The sequence below is a fragment of the Halichoerus grypus genome, chromosome 14 (genome assembly GCF_964656455.1).
Source record: "Halichoerus grypus chromosome 14, mHalGry1.hap1.1, whole genome shotgun sequence".
Classification (NCBI taxonomy): domain Eukaryota; kingdom Metazoa; phylum Chordata; class Mammalia; order Carnivora; family Phocidae; genus Halichoerus; species Halichoerus grypus.
The window spans coordinates 33,165,034-33,180,924 of record NC_135725.1 but is presented as its reverse complement, the minus strand read 5'-3'; the positions used below and the strand labels follow the sequence as shown (position 1 = coordinate 33,180,924).

Genomic DNA, 15,891 nt, shown 5'->3' with positions numbered 1-15,891 from the left:
TTCAAATTCAGAACTAAAGGGTAAATTTACTTTTCTAAAAACAATTATGTGTCTGTTTCTCCTTTCTCCCCAATCAGAAACTACTAGTTATCAAAGATACCAGGGATGTCTAAATCAGAATGTTACAAATACGTCTTTGCCTTATCCCACATTACACACAAGACATTCTTACTAGTTGTCATCGTGATTACTTAAAAGTTTTAAATTCTTTTGTGTATTTCCGCCCACATCCTAGTTATATTTGATGTCAGATCATGTAACCATTACATACTATACTTTCTTCATTATGTATCTCCTTTATCTCCTAACTTCTAAACGTAAAAATATTTTAAGGTTTTTTTTATTTGTCAGAGAGAGTGCAAGCGAGCACAAGCAGGGAAGCAGCAGGTGGATAGAGAAGCAGACTCCCTACTGAGCAGGGAGCCCAATATGGGACTCGATCCCAGCACCCTGGGATCATGACCTGAGCTGAGGGCAGACACTTAACCGACTGAGCCACCCAGGTGTCCCCAAATTTAAAAATATTTTTAATGTTTATCACTGCTCTTTATGTCAAATTTTCTTCAGTCATCCTGATGACCTGAAGCTAGTTCTCTACAACATTCTCCAGGAAGTGTTCATGAGAATAGCTCCCCTAGTTCTTCCAAGGTAATGACAGTTTGTTTCCAGCCTTTATTCTGAAGGCCAGTTTGGCTAGACTTAAAATCCTTGGTTCATCTTTTCTTGACTCATGCATGTCTTTCTGGAATACTTTCCTTAAAAGGAAGGAGGATAACAACGTTACATTTTTTTCCTTTTTCTTTTAATATGTAATTTGACATCAATGCCTTTTTAAAGAAAATTAAATGTATTGAACCTCTGGAGGGTATAATTTCACTTAGCTTTATTAGCTCACAGCTATAGAGTTCCATAGAACTCACTTTTTTTAATTGTTATTTTTTGGAGAAGCATTCAAAACTATAGCAACTAAAATCTAATCCGACAAAAAGCAAATGAGTAGTTGTCTGGGGCCAAGGCTGAGGGTACTGGAGATATCTAAAGGAGCCCGTAAGAACTTTTTGGGGGGATGAAAACCTTCTATTAATCTTGATTACAGTGGTGGCATGGGTATACACACTTGCTAACATTCACTTAATATATAGTACAAAAAATATATAATACATACTGTTGTATGTAAATGAAGTCTCAAATTATTTTAAAAAGGTACTATGGAAGCTTACTTTCTTAAATCTCCTGGCTCTATTCTCCTTCCCTATTTTTAACTGAATCTTTTTTCTTTTTGTCTTTATTGTCCCTATCCTACCCAGTTTGGAATGTATTTCCAGTAGTTTTTCTGTATGGGGCTTTGTCCTGGAACAGTTTTAGCTAGATAATTTTGAGAGCTTGCTGGTCACTAATCCCTTCAAAATCTTATTATTACAAACTGCTTGTACTCATCTAAACTGGTGTGCATACCCCTTCTAGCTTCAGTTGCTGTATTACTCCTGTTGTCATATAACAAATCACCTTAAAACTAGCAGCTTAAGACAAAAATTACCTCACAGTTTCTGCGAATCAGGATTTGGGGAGCAGCAGAGCTGGGTAGTTCTGGCTCAAAATCTTGCAAAGTTTCAGTCAAGCTGTTGACCAGAGTCGCAGTCTCATCTAAAGGCTCAACTAGGGCAAGACCACCGGGATGTATGAATCCTCACAACACAGCAGCTGGCTTCCCCCAAAGGAAGTGATCTGAGAGAGCCCAAAATGGAAGCTTCAATGTTTTTATAACCGAATCTTGGAAGTGGTAAACCATCACTCCTGCCATATTCTACTGGGCACAAAAGTAACCCTAAGTAAAATGTGGGAGGGAACTATGTAAGGTGTGAATGAATACCAGGAAGCGGGAAACACTGGGGGTCATTTTGAGAAATGGCCACCAAGCTGCTCTTCTCAAAACAGTTTGCTGAACTAGTTTTATTTCAGAGTTCTTGGGTCCATCATACACCTGTAGTTACCCTTTCCCACCTCCTGCACAGCTACCGATACAACACTGATCTTGTAGCTTTCAGTTATTTATCCCACCAGCTATCTTGTTTTTTTTTTTAGGGGATGCCACAACACCTTGAATGGTTATAGATATTGCCCATGAATTTTGAATTAGATATTTTAGTTGTTCTGTATGTTTGTAAAAGGACATCTAGGGAGATTAAAAAATCTATGCTGTTGTCATCTACCTGGAATCCCATCCATTTTTGTAATTTCAACTTGTGTGACTTCATATTTAAAGAATCTTTCCTATAAGCAGCATATGGGTTTTGTTTTTGTTTTAATCCTGTTCATCTTTAACCATAAAATCAAGCTCACATTTAGTTAATATAAATGGCTGACATATTTGGCTTTGTTTCTACCATTTTACTGTTTTCCATTTTATCTACCTTTTTAAAAAAAATATTTGTCAGAGAGAGAGCGTGTGCGCGAGACAGCGAGCACAAGCGGGGGAGCAGCAGGCAGAAGGAGAAGCAGGCTCCCGCTGAGCAAGGAGCCCAGCATGGAACTTGATCCCAGGACCCTCAGATCACAACCTGAGCCGAAGGCAGACGCTCAACCTACTGAGCCACCCAGGCGTCCCTTAGTTTAACTATAATTATTAAAATTCTATTTAGTTATATTAAAATTATATATTTAATAATTTTATTAAAATAATTTAGTGGTTCTTAGAGAATATACCATGTAAATAAACCCAAGAAATCAAAGTTTTACTTCACTTCCTTGATCAGAATTTCACAGCTTCATTTATCAACTCCCATCTTTTGCACTGTTGTCATGCACTTTATTCTACACATAAACTTCACTAGTGTTGTGAATAGTCTGTACTTGCTCATATAGTTACCCTTCCTCTGTTCTTTAATTTCTTCCTGTATTTCCATGTTTCTGAGATCACCTTCCTTCTGCTTACACAACCCTTTAGTAATAGTATAGGTCTATTGGTACTGAATTCTTGGGTTTGGTTTGATATTATCTTGGCTTCATTTTTTTGTAATCTATTTTCATTAGAAATGTATTTCTAAGTTGAGAATTTTTTATTTTTATTTTTTTAAAGATTTATTTATTTGACAGAGAGAGAGGGAGACACAGCGAGAGAGGGAACACAAGCAGGGGGAGTGGGAGAGGGAGAAGCAGGCTTCCCGCGGAGCAGGGAGCCCGATGCGGGGCTCAATCCCAGGACCCTAGGATCATGACCTGAGCCGAAGGCAGACGCTTAACAACTGAGCCACCCAGGTGCCCCCCCAAGTTGAGAATTTTTTAGCAGTGTTTTCAAATGCAGTTCCATTGTGTTCTAGAGCTGTTATTTCTGATGAAAACTCAGCTCCTATTCCTTTTGTTTTTATCTTTAGATTTGAGCAGCATTACTGCAATATGCCACCGTGCTTTCTTTATATTTATCCTGCTTAGGATTCACAGGACTTAATTCCGGGCTGGTATTTTCTCGCTTTTGAAAATTCTAGCTATTATATTTTCAAATATTGTTTTCACCCTTCTCTTCTTTTGGGAACTACAAGTAGACGTAATGCATACCTTTTACCAGGTCCCATATGTCCAACAGTCTTTTCTATATTTCTATTTTTTCCCATTTCAATTTATCCAAAATTTTCCAAATTTCTGTTTCAATTTATCCAAATTTTTCACTGACTTGCCTTTGAGTTCACTACTCCTATCTAGTGCTATTAAGTCAATCTAATGAAGTCTTAGTTTCAGATACTGTATTTTTCAGTTCTACAGTGATTTCATAGATTCAATGTGATTATAGATTCCAATTCTCAGGTGAAATTCTCCATCTTCTCATTTATTTTCTTGAGTATTTTAATCATAATTATTCTAAAATCCCTGAGAACTTGAATTATCAAGATCAGCATTTTTTTTTTTTTAATAGACTTTATTTGAGAGAGAGGCAGAGAGAGTGCACGCAGGAGCAGTGGCAGAGGGAGAAACAGACTCCCCGCTGAGCAGGGAGCCCGATGCGGGACTCGATTCTAGGACCCTGGGACCATGACCTGAGTAGAAGGCAGACGCTTAACCGACTGCGCCACCCACGCGCCCCAAGATCAGCTTCATTTTTACTGTTGGTTTTTCTTCTGGTTTTTGATTATGTGACCCTGTCTTTTGGTAGTGTTTCTGGGTTCATGGCAGGATAAATATAAAGAAAACACAGTGGCATACTGCAATAATGCTGCTGAAAACTAAATATAAAAACAGAGGGAACATGAGCTGAGTTTTCATCAGATACAACATAAGCTAGAATACAATGGAACAGCATCTGAAAACACAGATAAAAAAATTCTCAATTTAGAAATACATTTCTAGTGAAAACAGGTTACAAAAAATGAAGACAAAATAAAGATGTTATCAAACCTAAGAATTCAACATTATAAATAAATATAAAACATTAGAGGAGGCTTCAGATGTTTCTGTACCATAAGGAGGGGGCAATCTTCCTTCTGCTCGGGAGATACTGTGTTAGTTTAACATTCATTCAGCAACTATGTTGAGGCAAGGCTTGTTTATAGTCTTGGTTAGATTTAGTCTACATATTTGTCTTAGCCATCCACAGTTTTCAACTAAGAGCCTTTTGTATACTCTGTGGGACCATTCCACCAGTGATCCCAAAATCCATGTTTGCCTTCTAAGACTGCTGAAAATTCCACTGTGCGTTTACTTACATTTTTAGCCTCTTGCCCAGCAAACCTCAGTATTTAGCAAAAGTCGTGTGAGGAAAACAGGCCATCCCCATTATCTGCCCAAAGCTCTGATTTCTGTCTCCACCATGCCCCCAGTTGCTTTCAATTAGATCTGCTTTGCATCCATAATTAGCAAAGTTCCCAGGGCAAAAAGCAACTACAAAAACCAACTGCCTTCTAAGGTTCTTCCCATTCCAGAGTCCTAGGCACTGGTAGTTCTACTTGCCTCTCTGTTGCCTTCAAACAGATGATAATGGTATTTGATCTGGATCTAGATGTTTCAAGTAAAAATGCTAATTACTGCCAGCTATTCCATCCTACCTGGAAACAGAAACCTTCCATGTATTTCATTAGGTGCTTCAATAAATATCACAAAAACAGTTTCAAAACTAGAATCACTTTTTCAATCATTTATCATTTTAGTTGAAGGCCTACCACACCCATTTCCTCTGCGCAAAGCTGATGAAGCATAAATCACACCAAAAAACATGAATATTCCCTCAATAGTATATTTCAATTGAATCTAATAAACCAACAACTGTAAAATGCATTATTTTATGTAGTACCAAAAAAGAAATTGGCCTGCAATGGGGTAGTCTAAGAACCACCCCCAAAGGTGGTACTCTAGATGGAAGCCAACAACTAAAAAACACACCATTTTATGAAATTATAAGAAAGAAAAAAGTCTGAGGTGTCTAAGAAGGACCCTCAAATAAAGCTAGGCTACCAAATGGTTCTTCTCACAGTTTAATAAGATAAATGGTAAATAAACCACCTTGCATGTAGAGACAGAAAACAAACATGCCTATTTCAATATTATCACTAAGTAAAAGGAGGAAAAGTATCCCAAGAATTGAACCACAAAGGTATGATTCATGCCGTTTTGCAGATATGAATTCATACTAAAGAATGTGGTCTAAAGAAGCTCAGAGAATTTTAAGTTAGATGGTACTCCACAGTACCTAGCAGAAGCAAACTCAAATCTATGAAAAGAACCCAACTTCGTTCCAATAGCAATTTTAAGGTACATTTTGAGATGTTAAAATTAAAAAAAAAAAAACCTGTTAATCTAAGATTCTGTGAAATATTCTATTTACTGACTACTCATTATAACTTGTTCCTACAACAGGGCCTGGCACACAGTAGCCAACAAAAACCAGGGCATTAACGTTTCAGTAGTATGACAGAATAAATGGGTGCCAAGATGTCTAGGTCCTAAGTGTGGGAACATGTGAATATTATGTTACATGGCAAAAGGGACTTTGTAGACATGATTCAGTTAATGACCTTGAAACAGGATTATGCAGGTAGGCCCAAAGTAATTACAAGGGAACTTAAAAGTAGAAGAGTCAGATATGTAATGTTAAAAAGGGAGGAAGTGGGCAGTGGGGGCCTCTAAAATCTGAAAAAGGCAAGGAAATAGATTCTCCTTTTAGAGTCCCCAAAAAGTAACACATCTTTGCTGACACTTTTAGCCCAGTGAAATCCATACAAAACTTCTGACTTACAGAACTGTAAAATGGTAATTTATACTGCTTAAGCCACTAAGTTTGTGGTAATTTATTGCAGCAAGAATAGGAAACTACTACAAGTAGACACAAATATCAGATGATAATCAATACTATAAAGAAAAATAAGGATTCAAGGAATCTATGCATGGCATGTGCACGTATAATTTTATATACCACATTCAAGAAAGATGTCTTTTGAAGTGATGTCTGAACAAAGAACTGAGACAAGAGACAGAGCAAGCCAAATGAGTGTCTGTGTGGGGCAGAACAGGCAGAGGGAATAGCAAATGCAAAGGCTCTGAAGCAGAAATATGTTTACATAGATGATTAAGCACCACAAGGAGGCCCATATGGTTAAAATACAGTGAGTTTTGATTTATAACTTGATAATGGACACCAAAGTTATACTGTATAAGAATATTAAAAATATCATTAAAGAGGTTTGATGACAAATGAGTATAGATAAAATTTAGTAAATAAAGCCCTATAAAAAATGACACTGAAAATAAAGTACCTCCATAGTTTAGTTTCAGCTTTAGATAAATTATTTTGTTATAGAATTCAAATTCTACTTATAAATATCTAAACTAGTATAACTTCATGTGGTAATCAATGCAATATGCATAACAGTAACTGAAGTATTATGAAAAATGGATTTAAACTCCACAAACTTTTGTTCTGAATTTTCTTCAAAGCTAAAATAGAAACAGAAAATGATACTAAAAATAGAATTTGATCACTAGACAGTTTAAGCATATTCACTTTTTGGTACTCACAAATTTAAAATAGATGGACGCCTCGGTGGGTCAGGGGTTAAGCATCTGCCTTCGGCTCAGGTCATGATCCCAGGGCCCTGGGATTGAGTCCTACATCGGGCTCCCCGCTGAGCAAGGAGCCCACTTCTCCCTCTGCCTGCAGCTCCCCCTGCTTGTGCCCCTGCCCTCTCTCTCTGACAAATAAATAGATGAAATCTTTAAAAAAAAAAAAAAAAAATAGAAACAAGCATAAACTTTAACTGCAAGTTCCCTTATCAAATACCCAAGATAGATTAAAAAACAATGTCCTATATTTCTCCTTTTGTACCTTCAATATAATAGTGTATCACAAAGCTGAAGTTTCGTTATCTGTAAAAGCCTAATAAAATTCATAAGCCTCTGGTGGGACAGATTAAAAAGTCACCAACTAAACTCAGGAATAAAAAAAGGGAACATCACAATAAAGACTGCACATTAAAAGATGAGGTTAAACTTATGACAAATTTTATTTATGACAATAAATAAAATTTAGGTAAAATCAAGTTCCTAAAAAATAAAATTTTATTTCAAGAAATAGAAAAATCAGAGTCTCCCTATCATTACAGAAATTGAGCCAATCATAAAAATCCTTCCCACAAAGAAAGCTCAGCCCCAGAGGGCTTTACTGAGAAGTTCTACCAAACAGTCAAGAAAAGGACACAAAACTTCACCATAAGACAAAGAATATTCTAATTATTTTATAAAACCTGAATAATTTGTGAAGGACAGCTAGTTAGGAAAAACTAACATGCAAATTTTACTCATTAACACAAATGCAAAAATTCCACACAAAATATTGTCAATGCAAATCCAGGATAGCATATCCACAAAATGCCTATGTCAAATACTATAGTTATTGGTGAAATTTTGAGAAGTTTTTCTTAGAGATGAAGGAGAAAAAAGATGCCTGTTATCACCACATCCTTTCAACAACGTACTAAAGGGCGGCTGGTGAATAAAAACGATTAAAAGACAAAAATGTCATAATTCATAGATGATTATAATCATAAAAATTCCCAAAAAATCTACATGTAAATTAAAACTAGTAAATTTAGTAAGGCTACTAGATCCAAAAATCAAAGGTTACTTATATACCAGTGACAAAAAGTATACATATATATAGCATTTATAGGAACAATAAGTAGTACTTAAAGTTAAATAAGGATAACAGACTCATATAAGATCAGATCTCTGGAGAGTATTAAATCAGGTTCTACCATATAATTGCCATCACTCAATTATTTTGAACCTATAAAAACATGTTATATGGTTCAACCTAATAAAAATAGGAGAAAAACACATTAAAGACCTAAATAAATGGAGAAAAAGCACATTCCTGGATTAGGGTCAACACAATACGTATTAAATTCCCAATGGTTATGTTTAAATTACCAAGATGACTTGGAAAACTCAAGTGAAAGCACAAAGACCTAAGAAAACAGAGAACTACTGAAGAGCAAGGTAGGAAGCCCCGTTCTGTCATATCATTAAAATGTGGAACTGATATTAGGATACACAAAATAGACCAATGGTACAGAATGGAAATCAGATGGATGCATCAAATTACATATTTGATATGAGGTGATACTGAAGACCAGAGAGGGGAAAAAGAGCTTTTTAATAAGCAATGTCAGGAAAAATGATTATCCATATATATCAAGGTAAGTCCAACCCTTACATCAAAACCTACTTCAAATGGATTAAAGATCTACCAAGGAAAGGTAAAACCACAAAGCTTTTTTAATAATGGAGAGTGTCTTAATGTATTTTGGGTAGGAAAAGTTTCTCCCCTGCCCACTCCATGTTTTACTGAGGTCTAATAGTTTTACTGAGATATAACAGACATACACTGTGTAAGTTTAAGGTGTAAAACAATGATTTGATAGATGTATATACTGACAAATGATTTCCACAACAAGTTAACTTCCATCACCTCAGATAGTTATTTCTTTTGGTTATGAGAACTTTTAAGTACTCTAAGCAACTTTCAAATATACAATACAGTACTGCTAACTACAGTTACCATGCTGTACATATCCCTGGAACTGTAAATTTGTACCTTTTGACCACCTTCACCCATATCCCCCACTCCCTGCCCAAACCCCAGAAGGTTTCTTAAGATACAGAAAGCATAAACATCAGGGGAAAAAATTTAATAAGCTAGTTAAAATTAATACTATTATTCAAAACATGAGAAAAGCTATAAAAGCGAAAATATTTTCTCTACACAGAACTAAAATGGTCAAGTCTTCATAATAAAAAAAAAATCAGTAATACAGACTAACAACAGAACAGTAATGTTTGGAACAGGGTCCTCACAAAAGGTACCTAAATTGCCAACGAACATAAGGCTGTCAATCTCACTGGTATCAAGGAAATGCAAATCAAAACCATAATGATATACTATTTTATTATATACCCCTCTGATTAGCAAAAATTCAAATGTGACAAAATTAAGTGTGGATGAGAATGCAGAGCAATGGGACCTCTAATACTGCTGTGGAAGTGTAATCTGACACAGCCACTTAAATATTTGGTCCTATTTATTCAAGTCAAAATGTGCAGTTCTACAACCCAGCAATTCTACTTCTAGGCAAGATGCACCCTACAAAAACTAATGCACATAAGCACCAGAACACAGGTAGGATGTCACAGCATGAACACAGCAGTTTGTAACAGCCCAAAACTGTGAACAGCAGAATACATTTAGACCTTCCTTCTATTTATCCACTCTTTCCAGTAAAAAGATTTCTAACCATGAAAAAAAAATTCTTATCCACAGCCACATGCCACAATGACTCTTTTTTAAACTCTTATGTTCCTAACATATTTAGTAAAAACTTAAAGCACAGAGAACATAATACTTTACAGGACAGTGTGTTTTACTGCTGGGACAGCTATCACATAATTGGTCTCTATTTGCCTATCTATAATTTCCACTCAATCTTAGTTCTAGTCCCTAAAGCCAGGGTGCTCCACTCTAACTATTTCAGAATCACTCAGGGAAAATTTTTTAAATAGTAAGCTATTTTTTTTTTTTAACTCTATGCTATGAGTACTGTCATCTCCTCCTATTGTATACATGTGCTGTTTTGTACTTCTTACACTCAAACACATTACAAGGTTCCCTATATAACCCATTTATGTACAGGCCTTTTCCTTTTCTTCATGATTTGTATCCTTACCCAAATTTCAATTTGCTTAGAAGTCTGAGTTGCATCCGTACTTGGCAACAGAATCACACTATTTGTAGAAAGTTCTGAAACTGTTTTCTAAAATATAAGCTTTTTTCAGCACCTCACAACATTCTTTTTATCTTAGGAGTCAGCAAACTTTTTCCATGAAGGGCCAGAGAGTAAATAGTTTAGGTTTGCAAGCCAGGGAGTCTCAGTTGCAACCACTGAACAATGTTGAATACAAAAACAGCCATAGATAATGTGTAAATGGAGGGCATTACTATGTTCCAGTAACTATTTTCATAAAATCATGCAGCCAGTAGGCTGTAGTTTACTGACCCCTACTTTGTATTATTAATCATAAGCAGATGCTTAATCTCAGATTTGTTATAATGTATTCATTATATTTAACATATATAATCCATATTATATATCTATCCAATATATTACATGTAACATAATAATCCTGTCAATCAGAACTTGACAAGAATCTTAGTGTGGCTGCTTCCTATACACACACACATATACACAACTGCCAGGATCATTCCAGAATCCTCAATGCTCAACAAAAATGTATTTATAAGAATTCATTCTTAAAAAAAAAAAAAAAAAAAAAAAAGCAAAGCACAAAAGCACAAAATACATATATTGATATTGTTAAATATTATAAGGACTAGAAACAGTTTTTTGTTTTTTGTTTTTAAGATTTTATTTATTTGATAGCGAGAGAAGGCGGGGAGCAAGCACAAGCAGGGGGAATGGCAGGGGTGAAGCAGGCTCCCTGCTGAGCAGGGAGACCGATGCGGGGCTTGATCCCAGGACCCTGGGATTATGACCTAAGCCAAAGGTAGACTCTCAACCGACTGAGCCACCCAGGCACCCCACAACTAGAAACAGTTTAACAGACTTCTAAGAAAGTAAATTAGTGACTGTTCATCCAATAAACTCTATTCAAAGGAACCGGACACAGAAAGATGGTGATAATATTTTCCTATGTGTAAAAAAGTAGCTGTGAAACAATGCATGGTACTTTATCACTTGAGTGAAACACCAAAATATATTTTTTAAAATTTTATTTATTTGTCAGAGAGACAGACAGCACGAGCAGGGGGAACGGCAGGCAGAAGGAGAAGCAGGCTCCCTGCTGAGCAGGGAGCCCGACACAGGACTCGATCCCAGGACCCTGGGATCATGACCTGAGCCGAAGGCAGACGCTCAACTGACTTAGCCACCCAGGCGCCCCAACACCAAAATATTTCTTAAAGAATTAATGATGGAAATAGTGGAGCAATTTGGCATTTTGGGTGACAATTTACATTTTGAATTCTCTTTATTAAGCTTGTTAAATTCTGTAAAATGAAGAAAATTACTATAAAGGAAAATTTCAGCTAGTCTTACAAGTACAGCAGACAGCTGGTTAGGTTGCTATTCACTGCTACTATATCAACATAGATCCTCATAACCACCACAGCTACTGAAATGCTTTTGTATATTACCTGTAAGAATCCTGTGAGGTAAGCAAGGATTTCTCAAATAAAATATTCAGTTACTTCCAAAATGCTTTCAAATAATATCTCCAGCCTTAAAGCAGTGATGGACATTTAAGGAACATCCTTACTAAAAAAAATCTCAAGAATTTATATTAAAAAGTTCTCCTTTAGTATATAAATTTCTAACTTTCATAGATTCCTTTTTTTTTTTTTTTTTTCACTAAGGAACATGTGCGTAATACCTAAAAATTACATTCCTTGATTACTTCAGTAGCTAAAGGGCATCAGGGTTAAGTAATCTTTTTTTTTTTTTTTAAGATTTTTTATTTATTTATTTGACACAGTGAGAGAGAGAGAGAGCACAAGCAGGGGTTGCGGCAGGCAGGCAGAGGGAGAGGGAGAAGCAGGCTCTCCTCTGAGCAAGTAGCCCGATGAGGGGCTCGATCCCAGGATGCTGGGATCATGACCAGAGCTGAAGGCAGCCACTTAACTGACTGAGCCACCCAAGCGCCCCCAGTATAAGTAATCTTACCCTAAGATAATATTCACACGAAGTTCTTTTTTGGTCCTTGAGATTGTCTTCAATGCGGTAATTTCTGCATCAAACCAAAATCCTCTATTACCAGGATTTTCTACAGAGTAATTAACCATTACCACATCACCAACATTTAGTTCATTCCATTTCAAATTGGTTCTAGCTCGTGGTCGAAGATCCTTGACATTTATTTCTACCGTACCACTTTCTGGGTATCTGAGGAGAGAAAAAGAGAAGAATCATAGAATGCTGCTTATGATTACTACCAAAGACTAAAAGTATATGCAACATACATAAAAACAATCATTTCTGAATTTCACTTAAATGGTATTTTTCCATGATTGTAACTGCCAGAATAAACAGTTCTTGCTAACATTTTATTAAGACATTCTTTGCTAGCTTAAGGGGTAGGAGTAGGTAAAAAAACACAAGCTCTTCTTGCTCTAAATCTTCTTGACCTAAGCTTCAAAACTACTTTTAACAGGTGCTGACCTGTTCTTGAACTTGGGAATCAGTTCATTGAGATCTGCTGTTTGTTTTACACACAGAACATGAACTTAGTACATTTCAGTACGTTTCAATAACCTCCATTTTTCCAGGAAGAGAGGCGAAATTCTAGTTCTTACATGTAGCCATGTAGCCTAGTAATGGCAAAAAAGAAAAAAAAAGTGGACCCATGTGAAATAATTCTAGCAGAATCTTGATTTTGTGCTTCTAAAGGTAAGCTTAACTTAAACTGAAACCTGATCTGAACCTAAAGCTTTAGAAGTTTCCTAAATTTTAGGCCTAACTTCTGTTATCAACAAGCCAAAGAGAGCAATGTAACACTAACAGCTGCTACAAAATTAAGACCTGTTACCTTTATGTATTGCTTGGTAGTAGGGGGACAAAGAAATGAGTAATATCTGGTTCCTACTCTTGGAAAGCTCAATCTGTTGGGGTAGGCCAAACTACTATAATAGTGTTTCTCAAAGTATGAGCCCCAGACCAGGAGAATCAACATCATCTGGGAACATGTTACAAATGCAAACTCTTCGGCTCCACTTCGGATCTAATGAGTCAGATAATCTGGGAATGAGGCCCAGCAATCAATTTTCACAAATCCTGTCAGTAACTGAAAAGCATGTTCCAGTTTGGTAAACCTAGTGTAGTATAAGAATAAGTATCATACCCTAGTATGACAGTATTAACAAGGTAGAAACGAAGAAAAGACCATTCACCATTAACCGAGTGGCCTGCTCAAAATATAAGTGGGTCCAAAGATGGAAGCAAGCTCTAGCAGGAAAGCCTTGGTTCTTCTGAAGAAACCCAAGTACTATGCAAGCGTAGGACTCTCACAGAATACCTAACTCATTTAGAGTAAATGGGTATAAATCCTGGGTGGGATCTTTAGTTAATCATCCAATTTAACAAAGTCTCTTCATATTTTAGCTAGTTGAAAAAGAACAATCTCAGGATTAGCAAAGGGCCTCAAAGTAGATCTGGTCCATTTACCTTCTTAGTGCCATAACTCCCTTCTACCACAAGCCTTCCAAATAAGCATGTGACCTCTGCTTGGACAGTAAGTGGTAAGGGGGCACTTTTAACCCTCAGAAAAGCCATTCTATCTTCATATAGCTCTGACATAGGGAAGAGAAAATACTTGATACTGGATCAAACATAAGCTTTGAAACTCATTTTATGAGTAAGTCCCAAGAAGAAATTTATACACTCTGTCCACAAAAGACCTAATACTGGACAGTCTAAATGTCCCTGCCACCCTCAATATTCTAAGTAAAAATGTTTTAAGTGGACTTCCATCAACTTATATAAAAAGGTTTTGAGTCCTTTATCATCCTGGTGTCTTCACTGGCTGGGTTTAAGTTCCCATTTTAGCTTCTTACTACTGGATATCCTTGGGAAAACTCTGTATCCGTACTAATCCTCTGTCTTATGTAGAATGTAGTTTAATGTTAACTGTTATCACATGTGGTTGTTTCCGTAACTAAAATGAGACTTGTAAAGTGCTTAAAACTACATAATGGGTTAAATGTCAGTTAATATTCTGTCATTATCCCACAGAAATAATCCCAAAGAAACTGACAAATACAAAATCATGTCTATGGTTCCGCTCTTCTCCCATTTCAATCCCATTTTTTAACGGTCAAACCTAAATTTAGAGGTCTCTAGCCAAACTCTTGTGTTTATACGTTCATGTTGTTTCACACTGGTTTGGTCACAAAAATAACCAACATTTCTCCCATAAAGTGAAGTTAAACTAGATTTTTTTTAGGACTTCTCTAATTTTGAAGTTTGTGAACTTGTTTCCTGCTTCAATATCCTTAAGACCACATAGGACAGAAACCTATTCTTTTAAGTAAGATTCTTTTCTCAGCTGTAATGTCACGATGCCAAAATATAATTTTCACATTATGTATCTGTATGTTTAATACAGTAAGAAAGCATATTTCAGTGGCAAAAAAATTCTCCATTTGCCTAAGTTTGTCAAAGTTTGCCTAAGTAGATACTAAGAAAGAAAATATCTTAAAGTAGAAATCTTGACCAAAATATCAAAACTGTATATAAAATCATGTTTATCAGAGATAAGGCAAAATAAATCATCCCATACATCAGAGCAAGGGAATTTAAGCTATACTTGCCCTGGAAATTTGTATAGTTTCATAACAGAATTATATATACATATATTCTACATATATACACTAGTCTATAGAAGGTAACTCATGAAAATGAAGTATACTTTTTCTAATTTCGGCCAAAGAGATGTTAAGTCAATGCTCTGTATAAAAACAGACATGGAAGGGACACATAAAACTATTCTTATCAAAGTCAAGAACATGCCAAGTGCTCAAATATTATTCTTTTCCTGGGCATCTTCATCTACAGACATCCTAACACACAGAATGGGGACACATAAGCTCCACTATAATCCCTTTTTCTTCCGATTCATATATCCAACTACATTTCTAACAGATACCTTTGAAGCACCTCAAATTCAAGGCATCCAAGATAGAATTCCCCATCCCATAATCTGGTGTTCAGTATTCTCTAGAGGAAACTATTTATACTCCCAGAAACTTAGAATTATCCCCGATTCCGCTAATAATGCCTCCATCCAGTTAGTAAGTCCTCCTTATGCTTTACCTTTAACATTTCTTTAATGTAACTATACCCCCTTAACAAAGACCTGCATTTCTCTAAGCCTACCATCAAGGCCTAACATAGCTCCCTGTCTTTAGGATCACATCTTAAACCCACATCACACTTTTGCTGAAGTCTAAGACACAGATCTACTTAAAATATTTTGTAAAGTTTGATAATGGTCTGTTCATAAGTTGTGGGAAAACAAGTATTCTCATACACTGTTGATGGAAATACAAAGTAGTACTATCCCAGCAAATAGCCAGCAAAATTGCCTATGTTTACCTTTTGACCCAGGAATTCCATTTCTAGGAATCCATTCCAAACATTAAATAAAAATCCCCATGAAAGGACACATACACAAAGCTATTTATAGCTATACTACCTGTAACAGCAGGACTACAAACAATCAAATGTCTACAGGAGAAAACCACTTGAAATAGCATATGGTGCAATTACATAATGGAATGCTATGCTCCCACGAAAAAGGAATAGAATATCTACAATGGAGTTATATGGAGAGCTATGGTAACCC

At 36.1% G+C, this 15,891-nt stretch overlaps 1 protein-coding gene across 3 annotated transcripts in view; it reads right to left on the bottom strand.

The window, feature by feature from the left end:
* The window catches only part of UHRF2 (ubiquitin like with PHD and ring finger domains 2), a 91,887-nt gene that overhangs the window by 40,861 nt on the left and 35,135 nt on the right, over positions 1–15,891 (bottom strand). For all 3 annotated transcript variants that reach the window (XM_078062179.1, XM_036065806.2, XM_078062180.1), the window contains one exon: positions 12,216–12,434. In XM_078062179.1, the coding sequence (XP_077918305.1) occupies positions 12,216–12,434 (219 nt within the window). The remainder of the gene's footprint in view (positions 1–12,215; positions 12,435–15,891) is intronic.